The sequence below is a fragment of the Scatophagus argus genome, chromosome 14, assembly GCF_020382885.2.
Source record: "Scatophagus argus isolate fScaArg1 chromosome 14, fScaArg1.pri, whole genome shotgun sequence".
Classification (NCBI taxonomy): Eukaryota; Metazoa; Chordata; class Actinopteri; family Scatophagidae; genus Scatophagus; species Scatophagus argus.
Genome location: NC_058506.1, coordinates 9,730,142 through 9,753,764, shown reverse-complemented (window position 1 = coordinate 9,753,764; position 23,623 = coordinate 9,730,142). Strand labels below are relative to the sequence as shown.

Here is a 23,623-nt window from a genome sequence, read left to right as displayed (position 1 = left end):
TTTGTGTAAAAATGCTGTATCATGCTTGAGTGCAGACAGAACATGGATATTTTGTAGTCAACGGCACCAGAATGTTCAATTAAAGAGCTGCATGTTTTATCGGGCTTACTCCATTAGATGGCGGTCATGGTTTAAACTAAACTCTTGCATTATCTTAATCATTCAGCTGCACTGGAAGCCTGCAGTTGTACCGTCGTTCATTCACCATCACTGCTGCATACAGAACACAACAGGTGAAAGACATGAATTGTTATTGCACAGTTTTTGTTTTTTTTATTTGACTCAAGATACAACAGTCTATGATCCCATAGGACCCTCTAAGCAATATATTTCAACTTTGAAAAATATCTTCTACCTCCTACATCACAGCAGAACAAACAGAACACTCTTTGTGCGCTGTGAAAACGCAACACAAGTAGTGGAGTTCATCTGATTGGTTTGATGTTGTTGTGTCGTTCCATAGCCACAAGTTAGAGCACTGAGATTATTACTGGATCTGAATACAAGAGTTTACAGCAAAGCCTCCCAGCAGCTGGGTGACAGGGCATGTTAGCGTCACAGATTGCTCTGAATCATGTTTCCGGCTAAAAACAACTCGTTACTGATGGCTAACGATGTTTAACAAGGATGAAAATAGTGAGGATACACAGGGAACAGACAAGTCTTTTCCTCATTGATTAATAGGTCAGTCTCTAACAGGGACAAATGTTATTTTAATTTGTGGCTGTTTTTCCTAACTAGCCTTCCCTCAGAGAAAAGCAGTCGTCACAAATCCTCACATCTAAGTTACATGCTCTCTTTTGCTCAAATATTTTAACAGCATATCCGTCAATTTTTGGAGGCAATTTAGTGGGAAAAGGCATACTTCCTATCATTTAAATTCAGTGGTATTTCTTCTCTGTTTTGATAAGAAACATTGCTTTGTCTGCATTGTACACAGCTATTACTGAAGAAATCTTGCTCCAGAACACTGCAAAAGTTAAAAAGGTTGATACTTTCTCTAAAGTGTATTCATTTGAAGTGAAAACTAATTTCAATCAAACAGGGAAAACACAGGTTAGCTGCTTGGACATTCAAAAATTTGAATGTCCATTCTTCATAACATTTTTAAAATCATTTTAGCCTTTTTTAAACTTTAAACCCATAAACAGGAGCTTCTGTGTGTTCTCTTGTATGAAATAAGGTTGAGCGAGTCAATGAATCAATACTGAAATAAAAGAAAATCATAGTGCTGAGATTTTAAGACACAACTTAAGTTGAATTCTTAACAGAGTGCTGGTCTCACACTACAGCCTTCATATTCCACTAAACAAAAGGACAACATAAGCATTCATTCTATTACAATAATTCTCAAGTAGGTTTACATCATGTATTTTTTTTAAATATCAAAAACACCACAAAACTAATCTCTGTCAGACATTCATTATTGTAAAACTATGTAAATTTAACATTTACAAACAGTAAAAAGTATTGTCAAGTAGACAATGATAATAATTATACAGCCATTTGAAAGAAACAAAAAAAAAAAGGTTGCCCAGATCCCTTTGGTGGAACATTTAGCTTTAAATTAACTGTATTATGAGTCCAAATTGGAATTCTGAATTTTCACATAAGAACAAAGGAGCAGCATGTGTATATGAATATGGAATATGCAGCATTATTTGCCATACGACACACACACACAAACGCAGTATATGTACATGTGAGTATATAGTGAGCTGCTTCTGTTCTGACTGGACTGTGTAAAAATGTTACACCAAAGGGAAATAACCTCATAAAATGTACTAGAAACAATACAAACATCGATTGTCGTACCTAAACGTTTAGTATCACAACTAACGTCCACTCAAAGTCATCAAAGTGTGCGACACTCATAGAAGTACATTATATGTTAGATTTCATAGTAATAAGACCTCTAAAAATACTGTAACACTACGTTAATCTCTCAACGTACATTAAAATGTACCAATACTTGCTTAGAAGCAGTGAGGCTAAATCTTCAAAATGTTGTCACAATAATGTGCATTTTCATATCAGTGTTTCATATCCTAAAAAACTCCTTTCATATCCTAAAAAGACACATGCGCAGTGTCCCTTATTGTTGGACTTACGTACCTCACCGTCTGTTCAGAGGTTCTTCGCTGTAATTCAGTGCCGCCTGCTACATTTGAATGCATGTAAATATTTCCACAGGAGGGTATACATTCAAAACATAAAAGAATATTCAAAACTAAGGCCAGCAAACAAGTCTAATTTTTTTTTTTAAATTTTATTTTAAATAATAGCCCCAAGAATGACATGGCAGATTAAAGAACTATTTTTACTTACTCTCTGTAAGTTCTCTACAAAATAACTTTTGTTTCTTGTGTTTTTGACGAAATCAATGGTGATCTTGGAATTAATTTGCGCAACAGGAGCAGGTTTGAGAACACGAACATTAAAAGTATAAATAAATAAACAAACAGTAGACTAGAGATGAAAAGAGCTGCAGTGATAGGAAGTTCCTGAAAGGACGAGACCCTTGTGTAATTGTTATGGGATGTGCATAATCTCCGTGAACGAGTCAAAGGGTATATCTGTGCTTTAAATCAGTTAAAACTAACAAAACTTTTCATCTCAGCCTGCACAATTGCTGTAAAGCTAAACTTCTAGTGGTTTATTGCTTTAATGAAACAGTGAAACATAATTTCTTCACAAAATAATTATCAGGCAGAAGCAGTTCAGATTAGTTGATGGTTAACCAGTTGGCTTTTAAGCTAACGTGGCTAAGTTTTAGCAAGAAGTGACTTCTCTGAAAATTGAATGTTATGGCAAAGAATGTCTGTAGAAAATTAACTGTCACTTGTTGACATATAAAACAGATATGAGATATAATGTCAGTGTTTGGTACACAGTGACATTTTAACTCAGTTACAGTATATAAATATTTGTGAACCATTACACAGCAACAACAATGTGCAACAGCATACCTAATGACGACCCCAACAATCTGTTTCTAAATCTCTTTTTATCTTTTTCTAAAGGCTTCCATCTGCCATGTCATTATATTTCTTGACAAGTCACTCAATTTTAAACTGCCTACTTTCAAACACTACACTGTACGAAAAAGAAATACTTGTGCTACTCATAAAAGACTTCAGTGTGTATTTGTGTAGTAAATGGTTTCACCCAAGTGAATCCTACAGAGGTGCACAGAAACTCTCACAAGCTTCAGGAAAGAGGACGTGTGGTAGAAAGATAGGTACTCAGCATGTTGTCCGACAGGGTTGACCTTTGACCTTAAGGCCTCACATCTGCCCGAAGAGGATGGAGCAGAGCAGGAAGATGGCATAGAGAAACATCAGACCCAGGCCCAACCGGCGATCCAGCCTCCAGTGGTTCAGATGAACACTCATCACCTGAAAGCAAAGAGTCAGTGGTGAGGAAAGGCCAATCCAACATTTACTGTTCCCTTAGCTCTGTTTTACTCTGTATCCTAAGGAAAAGTCTGGTTCATTAGCTGCTAAGGTGTTCCACCATATTGGCTAGCCTGTTGCTATCTTTGTCAGTTTTTTTAGGCGAAAAAAAAGCTGCCTGCTGCACTTAGAAACGAGACTGATGAACAAACGAGCGAATGCTTAAGTTTTCTTGGCTGGTTGTGTCTGTCTGGCCTGCATCTGCTCTACCAGCTTCTGTAACTTTATATAACTGGGCTCACTTAAGGTCAAAACAAACAAAACAAAATTTTAACTTTTTTTTTTCATTACCGTCCCCGTCTAAATATATAGAGGGAAGGATGACAACATAATGTTTATCTTAAGAGTGGAATCCTGCAGGTTAATGCTCTGGAAGACAACCACAGTGTTTACGTTAAATTATGTCATCAGGCACACAGTGACAGCGAAAGTCCAGCATGTCTTGAACCCAGTTGAAATCCACCTATAAAAACACGTTTTGCATACTGACAATAAATAACAAAACAACTACACAACATTTGTTATTCTGTTTCCTTACCGTCAGAAACACAGATGCCAGCAGCAGGATGACAGAATACACCAGTCCTTTATTATTTATTGAGACCTGTCGGGGGAGGAGACGACAATCAGGTGTCACAATTTTCTGACCGTCTAACAGCAGTGAGAAGACAAACCTCGGCTTGGAAAGCTCTCTCACACACATGCATCAGTAAACCAGGAAAATCGCAAACAAGGAAAAAGAGATGGGTGGTATTGCAAGGAGATGCATACTGATGATCCATGGTCCACCACAAGGGTACGCAAAGCCCAAGGGAAACCCAAACCCAGCAGGATGTCAAAGATATTGCTGCCTATGGAGTTAGACACTGCCATGTCCCCCATGCCTGAAAAGAGACAGATAAAGTGACAGCTGAATTGAAGCACTTGCACCACGGACAAAGAACGAGCGAAAGATAAGTTGTTTTTGTTTTGCTTTTTTTTGTTTTTTTACCTTGTCGAGCTACAATAAGACTTGCCATGCAGTCTGGCACGCTGGTCCCCGCTGCCAGGAAGGTTATGCCCATGATGTAGTCTGGGATGTCGAGTGTGTAGCTGATGATGGTGACCTGTAACGTTGGAAAACATCGAGGTCAAATATTCAGCTGTAGTGTGCATGAGTGATGTATGGCTTGTGCTGTGTCATAAGGACAGCAACATCATCATCACACTCTGTCCTGCATCACCTTTCAACTGGCTTGTGTTTTATAATTAATTCACACAGACCAATGTACGGATGTATAGATTACAGCTGTACCGTTGTAGTACAGTCACAGTCACCTGAAGCATCTGTGTCGCATCAGTTTAATGTGTTTGTGTTGTGTGTGCAAATTTGCTTTATTTTTTGGGGGGGTTTCAGAGTTGGACCTCTCTGTGTGCCTCCTTACCATCCACACCATGAGGTAGGAGAAGACGGCGATCCACAGGGTGGAAGCCACAAAGGTGACCATGAACCAGCGGTGCCAGCGTGGCAGAATACAGTTAGGCACAGTGCAGTACAGCAGGAGGCCCAGAGGCCACGTGATCACCCACTTCACCCGCGCACAGCAGCCACCTGCGAAGAGCAAAAAGTCAGCCAGCAGGGCACATGACTGTTGTTAAGCAAGTCTTTTTAAGTCGAGGAAAGAAGGGGAAAAATATCACTGGAGGTTAAATTTTATTGAACAGTTAATGCTGGATCTTTCTCACCTGGTATGCGCACAGGACTGAATATCCCATCTTCATCATCCTCCTCCTCACCTTGCTGGCACACCTCAACCCCCGGCTTGTCTCCTGACTCTGCGTCTCCTCCCCCAGGTCCTCTGCCTCCATTCTCCAGACTGCAGGAGCCCGTCCTCTTCAGGCTGTTGCTGGCTGAACCAGGACCTGCCTCACCATCGCGCTGGTCCTTTGAACTCTGGATCAGCCTCTGTCTCTGCGAAACGAGAGCTTTTGTTACAGAGCTCGGAGAAGACGTGTGTTAAAATGTGTGACGTGTGTGTCACATACCTCACTGATGAGCATGCGTCCTGCCATGGAGAGCCTGGTCCTGGGTGAGAAGTGTGGGGTGATCATGATACGCAGGCCAGCCTCAGAGAAGGACAGTTTGTGGGGGTTGTGGATGAGAAGCTCATCCACCATGATGACTGGAGGAGGCTCCTGACCATGAGCTTGGCCTGTGACAACGTTGTTATATTTGACTTGTGTTTTTGAACAGACATGAAGCAGCAAAGGTGACAAGATTATTGTTAGGTCTTCTGACCTTTGTTGAGAAGCACCATGGAGGTGTTGCAAGCAGAGTCATCTTGTCCCATCTTGTCGTCTCTGTGGTCCTCTGACCCTGGGCAGCAGGGCCTGACGCTCCTGAACTGATGCGTCACAAATGCCATAATCTGAGAGTTGAACCTGCAACCAATTAGATACTGTCTGCTTCGATCCATATATACAATAAACAGGGTTTAATGTTCATGTTCACGTGGAGGCATGATGGCTGATAAGGAGGTTTTGTCTTTTAATAAACTTACTTCATGATTATAATGTAGACTCCATACATTGTCATGAGCAGCAAGGACTCCCACCTGCACAGCAAGAGGCCCAAAAAACATAAACATACATAAAGTTGCCATTAAAATTCATACAGCATCTCTCTGCTTCTATAGATGAAATGTCTGAATAAAATCTGATGGAAGAATTGATTTACACAATTACGCAATTTCCCCCTGAGATCAATGAAGTATTTCTGATTCTGATGTTATAGAGAAACAGCAAGTTTTCAGAGGCTTTAAATTGCAGTCCCACTATATGAACAGCCTTTAGGAGAGCTCGGTCATATTTATCCTCACGAAGTACAAGCTGCACTTGTACAGGCTCATATCTAAAATATTCTGAGCATGCAGTGATGCATGCAGTCAACTGAAACACAAACCTGACAAAGTGTATTGAGAAGAAAGGTGAGGTGAAATACAGCACGACATCGGCTTGGCACGCTACGATTCAATAAACAGTCTGCCATAAATCACTGATGAGTCTACTGCTACGGCCAAGAATAAGTCCAGGAATAAATCTATTCTTTCATTAAAACCTCTAACACATACAGCAATGGAAAGTCCTTTTTTTTTTTTTTTTTTTTTTTTATGGGAGGCCTCAGGTCAGCAGAAAAGAAAACACTCAGGCAGGTAGCTAAGAAGGCACCAAGAGCCCTAAATGAGTCTAATGAGAAGGAAAAGCTGCAACAACTATTTCCAAATCAATCCAACAGCTAAGCTGCAAATCGCTGATCACGTGTCAGGCGGCTGCCTGTGATGACACACATCCTGCACACAAATTAAACTGACGAAAAGTTATTTCCCAGCAGATATTAAATTGAACTTGTCACCTCTGCTGAGTCTGGAATGAGCCGCGGCTGACTGGAAATACATATGCAGATGTTTTATTATTTGTTGAGTACAAATCAGGAATCAAAATCGATTTAATGTGTTCCACAATCACAGACTGTTGTTGACCTCGTTGCCAGCCTCATCTTCATGATTGTAATAACAGTCATGTGAGGAGGAGCTGATGACACCAATCAGATGAATCTTTCTGTGTCCGCATGAATACAAACATTCAGTGTGGAGAGCTTCTCTGGAAATGCGATCGATAACTGCTTGCTGCGCAGTGGAAGAGGTACTCGCTTCTTTTTCTTCAGTAAAAGTACACAAGTATTAGCATTAAAATTTAAGCCAATAACAATAATATGAAATAATATACTGCTGTATTATAGTTACTTTATTGTTACTGCTACTGAACGAGGTTGTTTTTTTATTATGTACAATGCTGGGTAGCTTGTGAATTTCGCCAAAGAACCTCTAAAGTCTTATAATAGTCCTATAATAGATCATAATCTATTTTATTTTTAAATATTATACTTACACTAAATCTGCAAAGTAACTAGTAACAGAAAAGTATTGAATAATTGTAGTACAGTATTAAGTTCAATATTTGCTTGTGGGATGTAGTGGAATCAAAGTGTAAAGTAGCAGAAAATGGATATATTCAAGTAAAGCACCTCAAATTTTTTACTTAAAAGTATGTTTAACACCATTAAGAGTTTCTCCAGATTTCTAAACAACAGCAGGTAAAGAGTATGGTCAGAATTCAAGTTGTGTGAACTCACCAGACAACTCTGGCATCATAGATGACCTAAATTGAAGGGAAAAAAAATATTTTCAGAATAAAATGTTGAGGTATGAAAGCTTGAGACACATTATTTTGATGAAAAGCACATCTCACCAGGATGAGAGTGAGAACAGAAAGGATGTAGAAGGAGGAATCCCTGAAAAGGGACCACCAGGTTAAAGCAATGGTCTGTGGAGAAAACGTATACATGTTACTCTGTTTTTGTGTTGTTTTGGGTTTGTTTTGTCAAGGACACAGGCATGTAAGATGTCTGTAAACATGTTTTCTACCTGGCCTGCAAAGATCCCACTCAGGCCAATGATGACCAGGATGTTGAAGACAGCCGAGCCAACGATCGTACCAACCCCGACGTCTCCTTTAGTGATGAAGACGCCTGAGGGAGGGTGACCCCAAGGGAGGAGAGGGAAGTTAAGTGTGTGCATTTACTATTTGTTTGGGTTTAGGTCAGATAAAATCCCTGCAGTCTTGTTTTTACTTACACACACACACACACACACACCACCCCGCTCTTAGTCACTAATCTCTAAGAAATACCTAAAAGGAATAAGGATAAGGAAAATCCCTTTTGAGGTTTTAAATTATTCTCTGCTGACATCTCCTGGATGATTTTTGCACTGCAGAGGCTACAAATCCCAGCTCTCTCTGGTCAAACCGTGAAGATAAGTGAAAACTACCTTTGGGCATGCACCCACAAAGGTGCCACAAACGGCTACTTGGTCTTGATTGGCTGAGCTACTGACCAATGAGAGAAGTGAAAAGCTCCGGGGCAGAGCTTCCTGCAGCCATAAACGTCGCCCCTGCCACATCTTCACTGAGGTGCAGGTTCTAAAAGACAAAAGTCCAGAATATAATGAGACCAATCAAAATAATGATCTATTAAATGAAGTAGATTCTATCAGAGAGCAGGCTAATGCTGTGTCCTCACCTCAGATATTTTCTCAAGGGAAGGGACAAAGTAGTCGTCACAGACGATGGCCAGAGCATAGAACATGTAGATGGCCTGGAGAGAGAGTGTGGAGGGACACAGTCTGCCTTTTTATAATAATGTGTAGCTTATAATGAGTGAAGATTCCAGGCTATACTGTGCAAAATACTCACACAGAGCGAATGGAGGAACACAGCTCCCTTCTTCCTCTGCTCCTTGGTGAAGATGTCCTCTGGAAACTCATGGATGGCTGTGGGGGGGAACACACAACATGCTAAACATTTTCTCAGCTAAATTTAAAAAAAAAAAATACAATTTCAATTACAATATGCTTTGCTTTCTGTTTGATTTCAGCTTTTTTTCCCATCCAGTCATTTGAAAATGAACTCAAAGGCACAAAGAACAGAAATTATGAGTATAATTTTGTATTGTCATCTTCTGTCTCTGTCTCAGACACCATAACAACATCAAGCAGACACAGTGTTTTTCTTGCACAGAAGAACAAGACAGGAAGTGAAACTGGCAGCTGCTTCCTGTCCTTCCTCGAGTGTAAAATTAAAAAAAAAACAAAAAAAAACCTGTTAATGACAGCTTAGCTTCCCTCTGTCCCCTTCATGTTACAAAAGAGAGCCTCGAGATTGTGGTGCAGCTCCAATTTACAACTCTGAGCTGAGCTGGATGAATTTAAACTACTGGGGAGCATGGGGCTATTAATAGCTCTTCTGCTGTGCGAGACAACTGTGGGTCGACAGGCACACAATAAGCGCAGTGCAGCCGTCACAATGTACGCTGCACCCCGGCTGCATGGAAACTGAACAACACACTGCATGGATTAAGAGAGGGTCCCTCGTGATTGGGGATATGAGATCTGATCTTTGGCACTGATGTGTCAGGGAGCAAGAGAGAGAAGAGGCGGCCATATGGTCCCGAGGAGGGGACAGTAATTTGGCTATGCTCAGTTAGAAAATGTAAATGTTTGTGCAGAAATGTTTACACATTCGTGTCTGTGCCAGAGCGCAGCACTGCCTGCCTGCATGCCTGACTGAATGCTTATTGTGCCATAAACCGCTTCTTGTGCATCATTTTCAAGTTTGAGATGAAGTGAGTTTCTGAAGGTTGTCACGTCGCTGCGTCTCTTTTTCTTAACTCTTCAAAGAAAGAGCCTGTTTTCTGTCTGGCAGGGCACATACACTTCATTTTCTCAGGCTTAGCATGTAAACTTTCTGTCATCTTGCCGCAGGAGAGAAGTGGCCTGAATGTGGAGCTGCACTGCGAGCGTCGGGCTGGTCACCTGTTGGACATCTGTGCTCTCTCTCTGTAGTTTAATTTCCGTCACTCTCTTCTTCTTTCCTGTCTGTCCTGACCCTTTCAAGTCTCTTCTGTGCCCCAAAACACACACTCTCAGGTTATTCTGTCGGTGGAAACGCAAGGCTGAAACATGCAGCTCAGATGGATGCTTTGAGGAGTTGCTCTGGAAAAGGCAGTTGCTATGACGACCCTCTCCCTGGGGGCTGCTTTTTTTTTCATGGGTGGCAGTAGGAAGCCACAGGGAAGGCAACTGCATGAACAGTGAGAAAGGGGGAGGTGAATATGTGTTTCCCATGGTTAGGAAAAATGAAAAAAAGAGAAGTGACAGCAGCCCTGGACAGCAATTTCTAAAAATATTTATTTTTCCTTACAAACCCTCAGGAGAGGTCTGACAGAGCGAGGGAGGGGGAAGAACGCCATAAAGACAGAAACAGCGGACTGGTGTGCTGAAGGTTCCTGGACAGGAATGTGCTTTGCCAAGACTCTTATGTCGTGGTTTCACAATACCAGACCACAAACTGAAACACCCGGGATCAAGATGACCGCACATCTGCAACTTCCTGAATCAGGGATTTAAGCCAGATGTGCCATCAGCTTGATAAAGTCAGCAGTTTTGTAATCAGAGGTCGAACAGTGTGAGCCTCAGTGAGTTAAGGAAAGATCTGGGCTGCACTGTTGATGTGTGGTTACCCTGACAATACAAGAGTCTCCGTACTCAGATCTCTAACATCTCTTGGTGCTTGGTGTCTTTTTACTGCCAGAATTACAAAACGCTCCCTCAACTCATTCATTTCCGATCCAGTTCTGTCTGTCACAGTCTTCACGGCAGCTCACATGTTTGTTCCATTCCATACACAAACTCAAGCACTCTGAATGTGAAAAAAGATACTACACAATTGTAAATACCTCCATATTGTATAGTCCATCAAGCAAGCAACCAATCAAAACTTTATTCAACTGCAGAGTACAAAAGAAGAGATGTGTGATCAGTGATCTTCTCTTGAAAGCAGCAGTTGAGTTGAACTGGACTGAATTGGTACTTCAGCAATAAATTTAAAGTGTAAAACAGACTTCACACATATGAACTGCAAATGTGAAATCGTTCTCCTCTTAGATTAAACAGAGGGCCTCCCCAGCTGGGCAGATTAGACACCTGAGGCCAACAATTTAACTTACTGCAAATAGCGTTAATGCTTAGCTCGATGTGTCTAACACAAAGTGGATTAAAGCTGAAAGTCATTTATTTGATATGCTGCCCAACAGCCTATTAAACCAAGAGAACTAAGATGCAGATAAATGTTTTCCAAAGACATTTTTTCATTCTTAGTCAGGAAGAACTTACCCAACATAAGCTAATAATCTGGCTAAGGACTTTTGATTTGTTTTTCACGGTGTTTCTCTTGTTCCGTTTTTTTCTTTTAGAGCTACGACTTTACGCTGGCTTTACTTATCAGTTCGCTAGCAGATGAACAATTATCTGGTGTTTGCTCGCATGGTTGAACGTAACTGCTGAATAAGAAAACAGTGTTAAGTTAGAGCAGAAAATAACTGATGGAAAAAGGATACTGAAATCAATTTTACATATGCACTCTGCAACATAATAAGACAGAGATCCCACGTTAAAATGACACCGTAAAGAGTAAATTCACCCTAACGCATCTGCTTTTGCTCTTAACACACTGAGTGTCTGCTATATAAAAGTATATTAGCTTTTAGTTGAGTCCACTTCGACTTCAACACAGTTCCCTATATCAACCTGCAGTAAGCCACAAATTGTGGTAATGACACATATGACTGCTGAGTGTTGCACAGATGGTGCATCCATTCTTATACATGTATTTTATCTGAGCCCAGATCAATAAAGCCACCAGATTAGATCTTCAAGTGTGAGGTCAATGCTGAGCACATTCTTCAGGAGGCATTAGCAGTGAAATCTCCACAAAGAGAAAGCATCGCTGATGTGATGGGCTGAGCTCTCCGTGAGCCAATCTGCTGTCGGTGGGGGCTTCAGGGCAGCTGAATAAAGGGGGCGGGACGGAGTTATGTTATCGACCTGAGAGTCCGCAGGGTGTCCAGGAGTCAAGCTACGGCATCGACTCTGGCACACCGAGTAAAGTCTTATCACGCATCCACCATTGGACCACACACATACACACACACACACACAGAGGGAGAGACCTCTGCAACGAGCCTGCATTTTTCATGAGGAATCAAAAAATAAATATTTCATCCAGGTGTGTAATGTAAATTCAATTATGCATTTGTTCTTTGATTTGCTTTCCTTTGAGGCAGTTTCAATACAACGCTGATGAAACGACAGCAAGGCTTCAAAACACACCAACCACCTCGCCTATCAATAAAAACACTAAACATCATGCTACACCGTTGTGACAGAAGTGGAAAGAAAATAAAATAAACTGCTGGGGGCGTAGCTTTATCTCTCTAAAAGGTAAAGTCAGTGGAAGCAGCAAAACACGTGCACTTTAACGACAATCAAAAACTCACACTCAGACTTAACTTTTGCTTTCTGCTCCTTAAATGTCGAGTGATTTTTGTGGGCAGAAAGTGAATGGGAGGGAGCAGGATCCAAATAATGGTCACATTAACTGCTGTTTGCTTTGTGTGGCATCCATAACGTGACTGCTCTGATAAAGTCCAAGTCCATTTGAAGATAGTCTCTGTTAGATTATCTGCCAGCTTTTCTTTCAACGCTTTCCCATAAAAACCCTGAAAATATGGCTGTGGAAAAATACTATTCTCAGCTGACTGTCGCTTGCCAAAATAAACAACATAACAATCCTCGGCGACACACACAGAATGAGCCATTTACTTCATTTACATCATTTGGATTCATTCACCCCACCGCCCTCTCCTTCACAGACTATTTTTAGTCCTTTGCTTTGCACTTTTAATGCTTGAAAGACAGAATTGTCTGGGTTTCAAAATTTAGCATTCAGTTGCCTAGCAACAATGGCGATGGAGGCGGGTCGCACCGTCTCCATCTTGTTAAGCAGTGGAGGGATGAAAAAAGAGAGAAATAAGAGCCTGGGTCTGGACGCTACTGTGCAATCCCTAAGATAATATCCCCCCGAGGTCCAGAGCAGGGTTTTTAATCACACTGCAGATTATGCAATCACTGTCAGGCGGCCTGCTGAGGAAAAAGGCGGCAACCTGAGCCTGGAGCCACGCTCACTGCTGTGTCTGATACTACCTGTCCAGCCTTTTGTTCGCCTGCTTGCCTCCAGTGTATTACCACAGTGAAACATCTTCCCCGCAGTACGCTTGTATCTTTGTGAGAGATAATGAGGGAGATCTGTTTGCAAACCAGGAACTCAATAAAGGTTAAGTGTGTTATCATGTAGCAAAACACGAATGGAGAGCAAATGGAGGACTGGTGGAAAGAAAGGGAGAGACTTTGTCTCTCAAGAGTGGAAAAAAAACACCTCTCCCAGAAGAGGATGTGTGGTAGACAGCGGGACAGTGAGGTGCCTGTAATGCGTCAATTGTGCGTAATGTCACCGAGCTGTGGAATTATTTTCCCAGGTAAGATTATCAGGTGCCAGAACTATTTATTCAAGATTAAAAAAATGGCTTTGTGATTTGAGGCTCGGTGATAAAATACTGCACAAGAACGACTGATAATTGACCTCGGGGGTATGCAGCTGGAAGTCAAGCCTTCGCCTCTGGAATAAACAAATGTCTTGGTGCACTGATGAGTCCAACATCACATACAGAAGAGCAGCCAGTGCCAGACGCACATTATGTAAACAATCTTTCCCAACTGCTCTGATGAGCAAAATACATTTGAAAAGTGCTGAGAAGTCTCACTGTGTATTTTTTTTTAGCATTAAATGCACTTAAATCTACTTTAAAAAGCTTAAAATGAGTCACTGTTTGTGCATATATTTAGGTTGCACACCATCAGCGGGCAGCGTAGACTTCAGGTGTGGTCTGAACAGGCCATTAGCCTGGTATACTATTAGCAGAACTTGATTTGAATATATTTCTGTGACAATAAGTATGAAATTTTGTACCCGGGCCTCAAACAATAACAGTGCAGTGTGCATACAATACAGCATTGTGACTGACAGCTGAATATTGGCACGGCCGTGGAGTAAATGCAAATGATGCAAAGAAAGAAAGAAACCAGTATTCTGTCAGAAAGGCAGAAGATGTTTCATTGTGCAGTCGTGTTATTTTATCTGCTCTGTTCTAGTCTCCTCACACAACAATAAAGAGATTTCCTCTCTGATCTGAATTTTTAATAATAACACTGTCAGTTGTGATGAATGTGGTTTGTGTCAGCAGCCAGCCAGTTAATCAGCCTGGGAAGCAGCGAAACAGAGGTGTGATTATGGCTTTTGATTGGCTGGGTGTCTCTGTAACAATTTCATGAAGAGCACTTTAAATCTGTCCAAATTATTCAGGGATCGACCAGACTTGGGAGGCAAAGCAATTTAAACCTGGCGTCTGCTAAACACGTAGTACCTGAGAAAATCTAAGCCAGTGTTCCCTTTGGCAGCCTCGTCGTGTCTTTCGGAGCACAGGTCTGACACTGACTACACACTCCTGTCAACTATCACAATGCTCTGTCCGCGTGACCTTTCAGATCGCCTGCGGGGGGAAAGCAGAAACCTCTGGCACACTCCTTCTTTCCGGCACACATAAACATCACTGAAACCTTTTCTGACTCCTTACGTTTTCAAATGAACTTCTTCACCAACACAATCAAAACCGTGCAACTTTTATGGTCTTCTTTGGTGTTTTTAAGTTCAAATACTGTAGACACCAAGTTAGCCAAGGGCAATATGTAAGTCAGATGTTCCTCTTATTTTGAATCAGTCAGGGTAAGATAAATAACAGAGACACAGAGCCTCCAAAATAGTCATTACGTTCAAATAAAAACATTACAGTGTCTTCATGAAGGCAGCATGTTGTATTAGAGAGCAACAATTTCAGTTGGCTGTACCTACTAAACTGAGTGTATACCATGACTGCCATACAGATTGTATTAGTGTTGCAGACAGACCTGGAGAGTCTGCTGTTCTGACCTGGAGGAACAGACTGCATCTATCCAGGTAGAAAAGAGTGACTCACCTGCTCGAGGCTGATCCAGGCTCTGGTTGTCTGACTCCTGCATCAGCTTGCGAGTCCATCGCTGTGTCCCATCGCTCACGCCTGGCCGAAGACCAGAAGACTCAATGTCTGTTACGAAACAACACCAGAGTCATCTCAGTGTAAAACCAGCCAGACACACTTTACAAGACCTCACACACTCCAGATTCAGGACTGGACTAACAGCAGTTTTATTACTGACCAATATATGGGTTATTCTTCTGTTCAACCATTTAGATACATCTACTGCCATACATCATTTTGGTCAGGATTTGTGACTTTTCATTGTCTGCATGATAGTAAACCGAACATCTTCAGGTTTTTGTCAGACAAAACAAGACATTTAAAGTGTGATGGACATTTATCACTATTTTTTTTTAATAATTAAGCCAATAAGTTGCAGTTCTGATTACATATAAAAAAAAAAAGAAAAAAGCCTTTCGGTTGATTAACTAATCTACTTATCATTTCAGCTCTTCTTTGATTAATGCAGCCAGAACTTTGAACTTTAGGAACCAAGAAATCTCTCTAAATTTAAAATTAATATCCTCTGAGAATCAATCGAGTATTGTTACTGGCACTCTTACTATCCATGTAGTAGTTGTCTCTAGAGTTATATTTGACTCTAGCGAGGACCAACAGACTGTAGATTCGTGTTTCTGGTTCTGGGAGATAGCAGCATGTTCAGTAATTCAGTCCATGCTGTCATCAGCTGTCCTGGGCCATCAGCACTGAAACCTTTGTGGTGTGTATTTCAGCTCTGCATTTCATTCCTCGATAGCTAATCTCTGTGTGGGTCCCAGCTTTTACGGCTTCACTGCGGCGACAGCCAAGGAAGTCCCCACAAATTGATCTGCCTCATCATCTTTCCAAAAGGGAAAAAAAACATCTATCCTCCACCAACCACACACAGAGATCTTTCCAACAAGTGCCGAGGAGATACTGAGGCGGTTATGATGCTCTCTACTACACACTGTCCTTTTATTTATGAGGCAGCTTGGTGTCTGTGTGTAATGCATTTCGTGATTGCCAGGCACTGTAGTGTCCCTTTGTACCTTACAACTCAATGAGGGAAGAGACGTGAAGGCTTTCATGTTGAGGCATCAAGAGGAGCTCGACACATATGAAATTCAAATGAGTTTCTGCCCCAGATGGCTCTGCACCGTTTTCACACACATTTCCAACACCTAAAACCACATCTTGTCTCATTAGAAAAAGGAGGGAAAAAACCTGATGCTTATTCTATTTCTTTTCCAGGTTGAAATCTTATGTATTATAATGAGGTTTGGGGCACAGACAACGAATACAGTAAAACACTGACTACTGCTGCAATGGTTAGTTAACTAATCAGTTAGTCAATTGAAGGAAAATTTATCACCAACAGCACTGACATGTGATTAGTTGTGTAAGTCATTTGACAAAAAAAGAATACATTTCTGGTTCCAGCTTCACATTTGTGACCAATTTATTGGCTTTCATTATTGTAATTAATTGGGTCATGTTTCACAAACAAAACAAACAAATTGAAGACATCTCGTTGGGTTCTGGGAACTTGTGATGGGCACCTTTACCATTTTCTGACAATTTACACACTAAACAATTGAACGATTAATCTCAAAACATCTAATCAACAAACTATCTTTTTATTAAAATAGCTGTTAGTCTGAGCCCCCATACTGAGAAAGCGAAGGCTTCCAGCAGGAATAAAATACAACACACGAAATTATTTGTACTCAGGCAAAACATTCATTAAGAAGGCACCTAATTTATATGTAACCTTAGGCTGATCTGACAGCAATGACTTAATTAATTCAAACATAAATAGACTCCTTACATAATACTTTGGCAGGTCCTTATTTACTGTGCTTGCATTTATAAATCTAATTTACACATGGTTATCATTACAGCAGTTAGACTCCTCCTTCCTTCCCAGGTTTTTATATCTTCCAGTACGTTTGAGGCTGGTGTTGCTAAGCCTTAAACAGCGTTTAGCCCAGGAAACGGTTTAGCTGAGGAGGTAAACCATCCTGATCTTGGTGCCTCTCTTCTTGTGATCAATTTAGTTAGTCGGTGACAGCCTCAACAACAGCTATGAAATTGTACTCATTGTTAAAGTAAAACCATTAGAAAAACATTTAAAGTGGACACAAAGACCACAATTTCAGACTTTCTGTGCTCTCAGCAAGACCGTCTTCACTCTGACCCTGGCCTTTTTGACCCAGAAGCTGCTTATAATTTTATGATTCATGGTGTTTAGGCTAACTTTACTGTTAAAGTGATTGCTCCTCTAGATAGGATTGACCAAAGGCCTAACATATACAGATAAAGGAAAGAAGTGACAGAAGGATCAGTGACGAAAGCTGACGGTACATGAAATGTGGTGTTTGTATGGAAATATCTTAATCCTGCTGCCACATTGCGCAACATACACCCTGGTTGAGTGCAGAATAGGTTAAGTGTAAATAGCGTAATGTTAGGTGTAAATAATAAAATTCATAATTCATCTCTCTGTATATCAGTATCACAATACAGACTTGTGAAGAGCCTCTGAGCTGAGGCCCTGCATCACATATATGTAATGTTGTGACATTTATTTCTTTAAGGCATCAGACAGCTCAAAATGACATGAATTCATCTCGGCGAAACACCCGCTGAACACAGGCAAACGGTGTAACAAATCCTTAAATAGCACCAAGCTTCTTTTTTTTCACAACAACTGGAAAAAGAAATTATTTGAAACACAAAAGTCTGAAGCTGTACACTATCATCAAGACAAACCACTGTTGGTTCCTCCTTTAGCAGAAACGAGACATTTGATCCCATCAATCACACATCAACTGGACAGACCGGCTTCCTCAGGTCTTACCCCAAACATGTTCCCTGCCTCCACAGGGCAACACTGCAGTCTGTGGTAGTAAATGTCTCTCACTGTGAAATCCTCAATAGTGGCAATGCAGGTTAGTATGCATGTGGAGTCTTTAGATATTACTTACAAAAAATACATTTGCATTTCACACCAACTCTCTGAGCTCCATTTCTAGATTAGATAACAGTGCAGCTGCACATAAGATCCAAACTGCATTTGGAGGTGGTTTGAAATGCAGTTTTTGCATCATTTGCAACACAACAACAGCATAAAACCCAACATCAGAACAGAATCCAACAAGGCGACGTACACCAGCCTCCTCTGTCTATGAGTTTTCAGTCAGAGCAGGTCTGCACTGTGACTTGACGGCTTGACAGTTCGGAAGCCAAGATGATGGATCTCCACTTCTCGCCATGTTTCCACATTAGAAACCAACGCCACTGGGGTGCATAGTTACTGAAACCCACGTAGTTACCACGGCAACAGATAGCAACAGAGACAAACTGAATCTGATCATTGGCAAATAACAGTGCAGACAGTCGATGCTAAAGATCTGATTTAGGAAACAAATCTGATTTGCCTGAAGTCTGAACAAAGCTTAGCTGATCACTCATGGCTGCGCAGTTGGTCATCCCTCGCTGCCGCCGCCATTTTGTACGAGTTGTACAGCTGCAATGGCTGGATACAACTTTTTATTTTACGACCAATGCTGAGGTCACAACGTGCATGTCAATAGGCCAAGAGGTCTGATCCTAATTTATTTTCTCTCTAAAGACTACTGTATGTGTATAACTTTCATGCGACATTTTTCCAATTATTATGATGAAATTTACGTGTGTTGAAAACTTTGTCAAATTGGTGCAATCTGATATGTGTGCTCTGATTTCTCGTTCATCTCCCATCAGTGGAAGCTCACTCGATTGCACCAAAGTCAGAAACGTTCAAACTGTACAAAGAATCACTTGGAGTGGCTTAAATTAATATCTTTATATTGACAATGGCTTATGACTACTTGTATGTGACAGCGATCAATCACACAGTGACAAACAGAGACAGAGAATTATCATAGCATTTTAGCTTTTTAAAGCTAGTTAGACTTGAAATGTGACCGGTCATCATCAAAAAAGAAACCGCTTGTACTTGTACTTGTATTAATTGCTGCCTGGTTGGAAAGTTTCCTGAATGTTTCTTCATTGCCCTCCAACAATGTTAACCTTTTATGATATCTACATATTCTTTTGCAAGGAGCTTGACAGATACTGATACCAAGTGTTGGATCAGCACATCCTTAAATGGCTCTAAAACAGTCCATGTAATATTTTCCATGTATTGTGAGCGTAACCTGCCTGCTGCTGTTACAAGCAGCAGACCACATGCTTTTGTATGGTTTGAGTTGAGCGGCCTTGGTCTCAGTTCAAAAAACCTCTTGTGGTTGATGGCACGCTGTTAATTTAAAGGTGAAGTATAAATATCAAGGACACGGCTCATTCACCAGGACACTCTTCCACAAAGGCCGGCACGCAATACTGCCTAAACGTAAGCGAAACACTCCTGATAGAACAAAACCAAAATTCACTCATTCATATCAATATAATGCACACATGATTACTCATCAGCTGCGTCAGCTGATGAGTGTGTGTGTGACAGTCTGTAACCACATCAGCAAAGGTGATGAGAGGATAATGAGCTGAGGCAAGGGTGTGTGTGTGTTTGTCTGTGTCTGTATGTGTGTGTGTGTGAGATAAAAGATGCCTTTAGGTGCAAAGCTGATAGATAAGACATTAAACCATCCAACTCAGTCTTGCCTTATTACTAAAATAATAATAATAATAATAATAAGCTCACTGGTATATTAATGAATATTGATGCGACTGGAGCATGATATGGTAGCTACATTATTCTAAGGAGGAGGTGCAGAGGAGACATGCATGTGCACACAAACAGTAATGAAATCCAGTCATTAACTACACGTCCTTTTATAGATCTCCTCACTGTGTCAACTTTTTATGTTTATTTTACTGTCAGCATTGATGGAGAATCAGCCCGTGAGAAAAAAATAGAAAAAACATCAGAAAATCAGGCTTATGTCAGTCAGATGAGTGTATTGTAGGACTTTGTTGTGAATGCAATGAAATGATAGTTACAGTAAAAAACCCAAGACAAATATATGCGTATCTACATTTACTAAGGAGTAATCAAACCGAACGACAAACATATTAGTAACTACAGTGACAGCCTGGGAAAAGACAGAAAATAAAAAGGGCAGGCAGTCTATTTAGGGAAAAGACAAACACGTCCACAAAAATGAATTGTTAACATCTGTAGTCATACACAGCATTGCTTCTGAGAGCTAGATTACATATCCAGTGAGTGCCCGGCGAATCCGCCGTAACCCACAGCTGAACTTATCCCCAGTGATTGGATTCGTACAAGGCACAATTGGTGTCCGCTTTATGTAATCAACAAACTGTCACCTTCCTGCAGTGTGAACAGGAGGACAGAAGCTTGGATATGGTTAGCGGCCAGGTTAGACAACACTGAACTAAGATTTAAGCTTTCAGGAACAAAAACTTTCCTTTCATCCACCTTCACTGGTTCTTGATGATTTAATGCGTCTGCTTTAACTCTACTTAAAAGCATTTTGATGAAGAATGCAGCACCTGCGTACTACAATATCTGGCCACTTTTGAAGCAGACACTGCACATGTATTCATATTTACAACCATTTAAAAGAAGAGGGTAAATATATTAGGTCTTTGTTGCAAATGAAGACAAAGCATTACAGGTTTTGCCCTCAATACATGGATCATGCAGCATTTCTACCACTTTAACGCAAGCTCTCTTGTTCAGAGAAATACTAATTTCATATGATATTTTTTTACAATTTCCTTTTGACTGGTTCGTTTTGTGTGGCTCTTTATTGTCAACTGTACATACCAGATAATAATTGATGATTTTAAATGTGTTTAGACACAAGATATGAATCTAAAATGTGGGTTCTTGGCAGCTGCATTTCTCTCTCTTCAAGGCAAACATACACATCAGTGTGTCCAAATTCACATAACATTCAGCAGTGACTGATATGTGGACACTTTACATTCTCACCAGTGAAGGCAGAGTCTATTGACTGGCTTTTTGCATATCAACATAATATTAATTTTCCAACACATACCTAAGAATGTCCACATAATAACTGGGTACGCACGCACGCACGCACGCCACGCAGGCGCGCAGCCTTTATGTCTATATTAAGGTCTCACCTGGTGCCTGGATGACCTGAGTGAGCCAAATGACAGCGACCAGCCCGACTCCACAGCAGCAGAACCGCTGGAAGGGCCGCCGGTGCTTCGCTGCAGCTCTCATTCCTCAGTCGGCCTCATATCCTCGAAAAACATCTGTTGCTCTTTTCCTGACACTTGTTTCACACTTTCTCTGCAAACAGCTCCGAACAAACCACCAAGAGCAGCAGCGGCAGCAGCAAGCGTCTTGTCTGCCAAGTTGTGTCAAAAAAAAAAGAAAAAAGAAAAATCCCCGCAAACACAAGCCTGGTTTTCCCCTCCAGACTCAGAGCAGACGCTGTGCTGCTTCACTCCGCCAAACCTCCGGGTCGCACATAGCGAGTGGACGCGTTAAAAAAAGCTCTCTGCGTTCATGTGTAGAGTCTGAAAGGTCGACAGCAGATCCCACAGTGAGGTGCAGCAACAGCAGGCGACATGCTCTGAGCTCAGTGTGCCTTCCCTCTCTCCCTCTCCCTCTCTCCCTCTGTTCACAATGTGCTGTCCCCCTCTATGACCACCAGGAGGCGACAACCTTAGGGACTGTTTCTTCATGAGAACATGTCTCTGACACCTGCACATTTTTGAGCTTGCGAACCCCTGCTCAGACTCTGGGAGTGTATTCTCTCTCTTAAAACGGGAGGGTGCACCTGTAGCCCAGTGGTGCCATCTAAACTGTGGTCCTGGAGAGCCCTGACACCGCATCACATTGTCCATCTCTCCCAGCTCCGCCCACAACCAATTAGCTCTTGATGAACACACCTGATCCAGGCTAACTGGGCACCCACAGAGCAAGGAAAGATGGAAGTTATGCTGTGCTGGAGTTCAGGGTGGACACCATTAAATATGTGACGTTATTTTAAAAAAGCAGGCGTCATGCTACATATGTCCAAGGACCAGAATATTTTGAAGCAGTCAGTGTGGCTGCTTGTCACTGCTTATGTTTTATTTTAATTTATTATTTTACTTTATTATCATTAGAAAAACACGTGTGCCACATTGCTCATAGGTATTGATGTGCTTCCACCAGTGTGTGTGTGTGTGTGTGTACTACACAAACAGCACAGACACCCACTCTTCAGGCATTCCTCCAACATGTTACTAATGGTCAAAGACGCCTCAGGGTGCCTTTAAGGTGCAGTGTTAAAAGACAGTAACGATTCTTCAGGCTATGACTCTCTGAAGCTGCTGTGGGAGTGCGATCTGGATGTGACATTTAGTCCTGTGAACTGGGACAAGATCTGCAGCGGGGTTTTCCCTAAATGTACTTCAGTCTCTATACATGAACAGAATTTTAATGTCCCCCCCCCGACACCTCCAACCTTTGTTATAAGTGTAAAATACACAAAGGTACATTTATCCACATGTTTTGGTCATGTGACCGTATCCAGACTTTCTGAGAAGGGGTTCACTCTGTAATCCAGGAGGTCACTGGTAAACAGTTTTTGCTGACTTCTTCTTTCTGTCTCTTTATCCATACTTCAGACAATTTGTTTGACACGGACACCAAATCTCTGTTGATAATTCTTTTGTTTCTGGCTAAAAAATGTATTTTGCTGAGGTGGTCAACTCCCCAGGTCCCTACAGTCGACATGTGGATAACACAGATTTCTGCTCTTATCCCTCTTGAGAAGTTGACTCATGACCTTAATCACAAATCGGACAGGTTTTGGAGGATCTGGGAACCACTGCATTGCTTCTTACAGAAACTATAACTCACCATCTGTCCCTGGAAGATGAGGGCCGACTACTCTTTTATTTTATTTTTTTTTCTTGTATATGTTATTCATTTACCTGCCTCCTGTTGTCTTTTTGATTATTTAATTATTTCATATGTATATGTTTACATGTATATTTGTATGTATATGTAGAAATATATATTGCAGCGCTCACTATTAGTTTGGGGTGGTCTTTTTTTTTGTTTACAGTTTACACTCAAAAATTGAAGTAAAAGATAGTAATGGTTTAAATCAACAACCAGTTTCAATCTTTTTGACATTGGAGGCCTTTTTCTAAAAGTTCTAGATGTCCTGGAGAGGGAGACCCCCATGGTCTAACTCATAGTCGTTTAAGTTTTTGGTGAGACAGACTGAAAGGCTCTGATTCCAATCCATGGAAAACTTGGGTGTTCCTATAATATTTTGTTTGTGGGTGTTACAGGTGCTGTTTATTGTATTCATGCTTTCTGTGCAGGCGTTGCTTTTCAAGTGTCGTCCTCCTGACCCTGAAGTGTCCCTCTTCCTGTGAGCTGCCAGAAAATACGTCTCCTGGCTATTTATGTGCTATAGTATTTTTATTATTAACACTAAACATGTGGACAATCAGCCACTAGGATGAGATGGCTTGTTTCAAACACAAGATAACACAGGCGCACGCACACACACACACACACACACACACACACACACACACACACACACACACACACACACAGAAACACACACATATATATAATCCCCAGGTCTGAATTATTACTGAACAGAGA

The 23,623-nt window shown here is 41.2% G+C and overlaps 1 protein-coding gene across 2 annotated transcripts; it reads right to left on the bottom strand.

The window, feature by feature from the left end:
* Positions 1-247: 247 nt before the first annotated feature.
* Positions 248-21,863, bottom strand: LOC124070708 (sodium/potassium/calcium exchanger 3). 2 transcript variants are annotated; one of them, XM_046410861.1, is made up of 17 exons: positions 21,124-21,863; positions 14,980-15,087; positions 8,748-8,824; positions 8,575-8,649; positions 8,390-8,474; positions 7,919-8,022; positions 7,743-7,817; positions 7,627-7,652; positions 5,996-6,049; positions 5,734-5,876; positions 5,481-5,647; positions 5,181-5,406; positions 4,880-5,046; positions 4,447-4,561; positions 4,227-4,339; positions 3,994-4,059; positions 248-3,398 (listed from the first exon to the last, which is right to left on the bottom strand). In XM_046410861.1, exons 1-17 carry the CDS (start codon positions 21,224-21,226, stop codon positions 3,288-3,290), a joined length of 1,815 nt encoding a protein of 604 aa, XP_046266817.1. In that variant the 5' UTR covers positions 21,227-21,863; the 3' UTR covers positions 248-3,287. The 2 variants fall into 2 exon arrangements, with proteins under 2 accessions (XP_046266817.1, XP_046266818.1); XM_046410862.1 differs by lacking the exon at positions 21,124-21,863 and adding an exon at positions 14,371-14,496.
* Between the last annotated feature and the right edge of the window lie 1,760 nt (positions 21,864-23,623).

What these genes read in the sequence shown, in the direction of transcription:
- LOC124070708 (XM_046410861.1), bottom strand. Translation starts at nt 21,226, where the DNA reads ATGAGAGCTGCAGCGAAGCACCGGCGGCCCTTCCAGCGGTTCTGCTGC. An exon ending in GTCTACATTATAATCATGAA is followed by an intron (nt 5,877 to 5,995) that starts GTAAGTTTATTA and finishes AATTGGTTGCAG; the next exon opens with GTTCAACTCTCAGATTATGG. An exon ending in GACGCATGCTCATCAGTGAG is followed by an intron (nt 5,407 to 5,480) that starts GTATGTGACACA and finishes CTCGTTTCGCAG; the next exon opens with AGACAGAGGCTGATCCAGAG.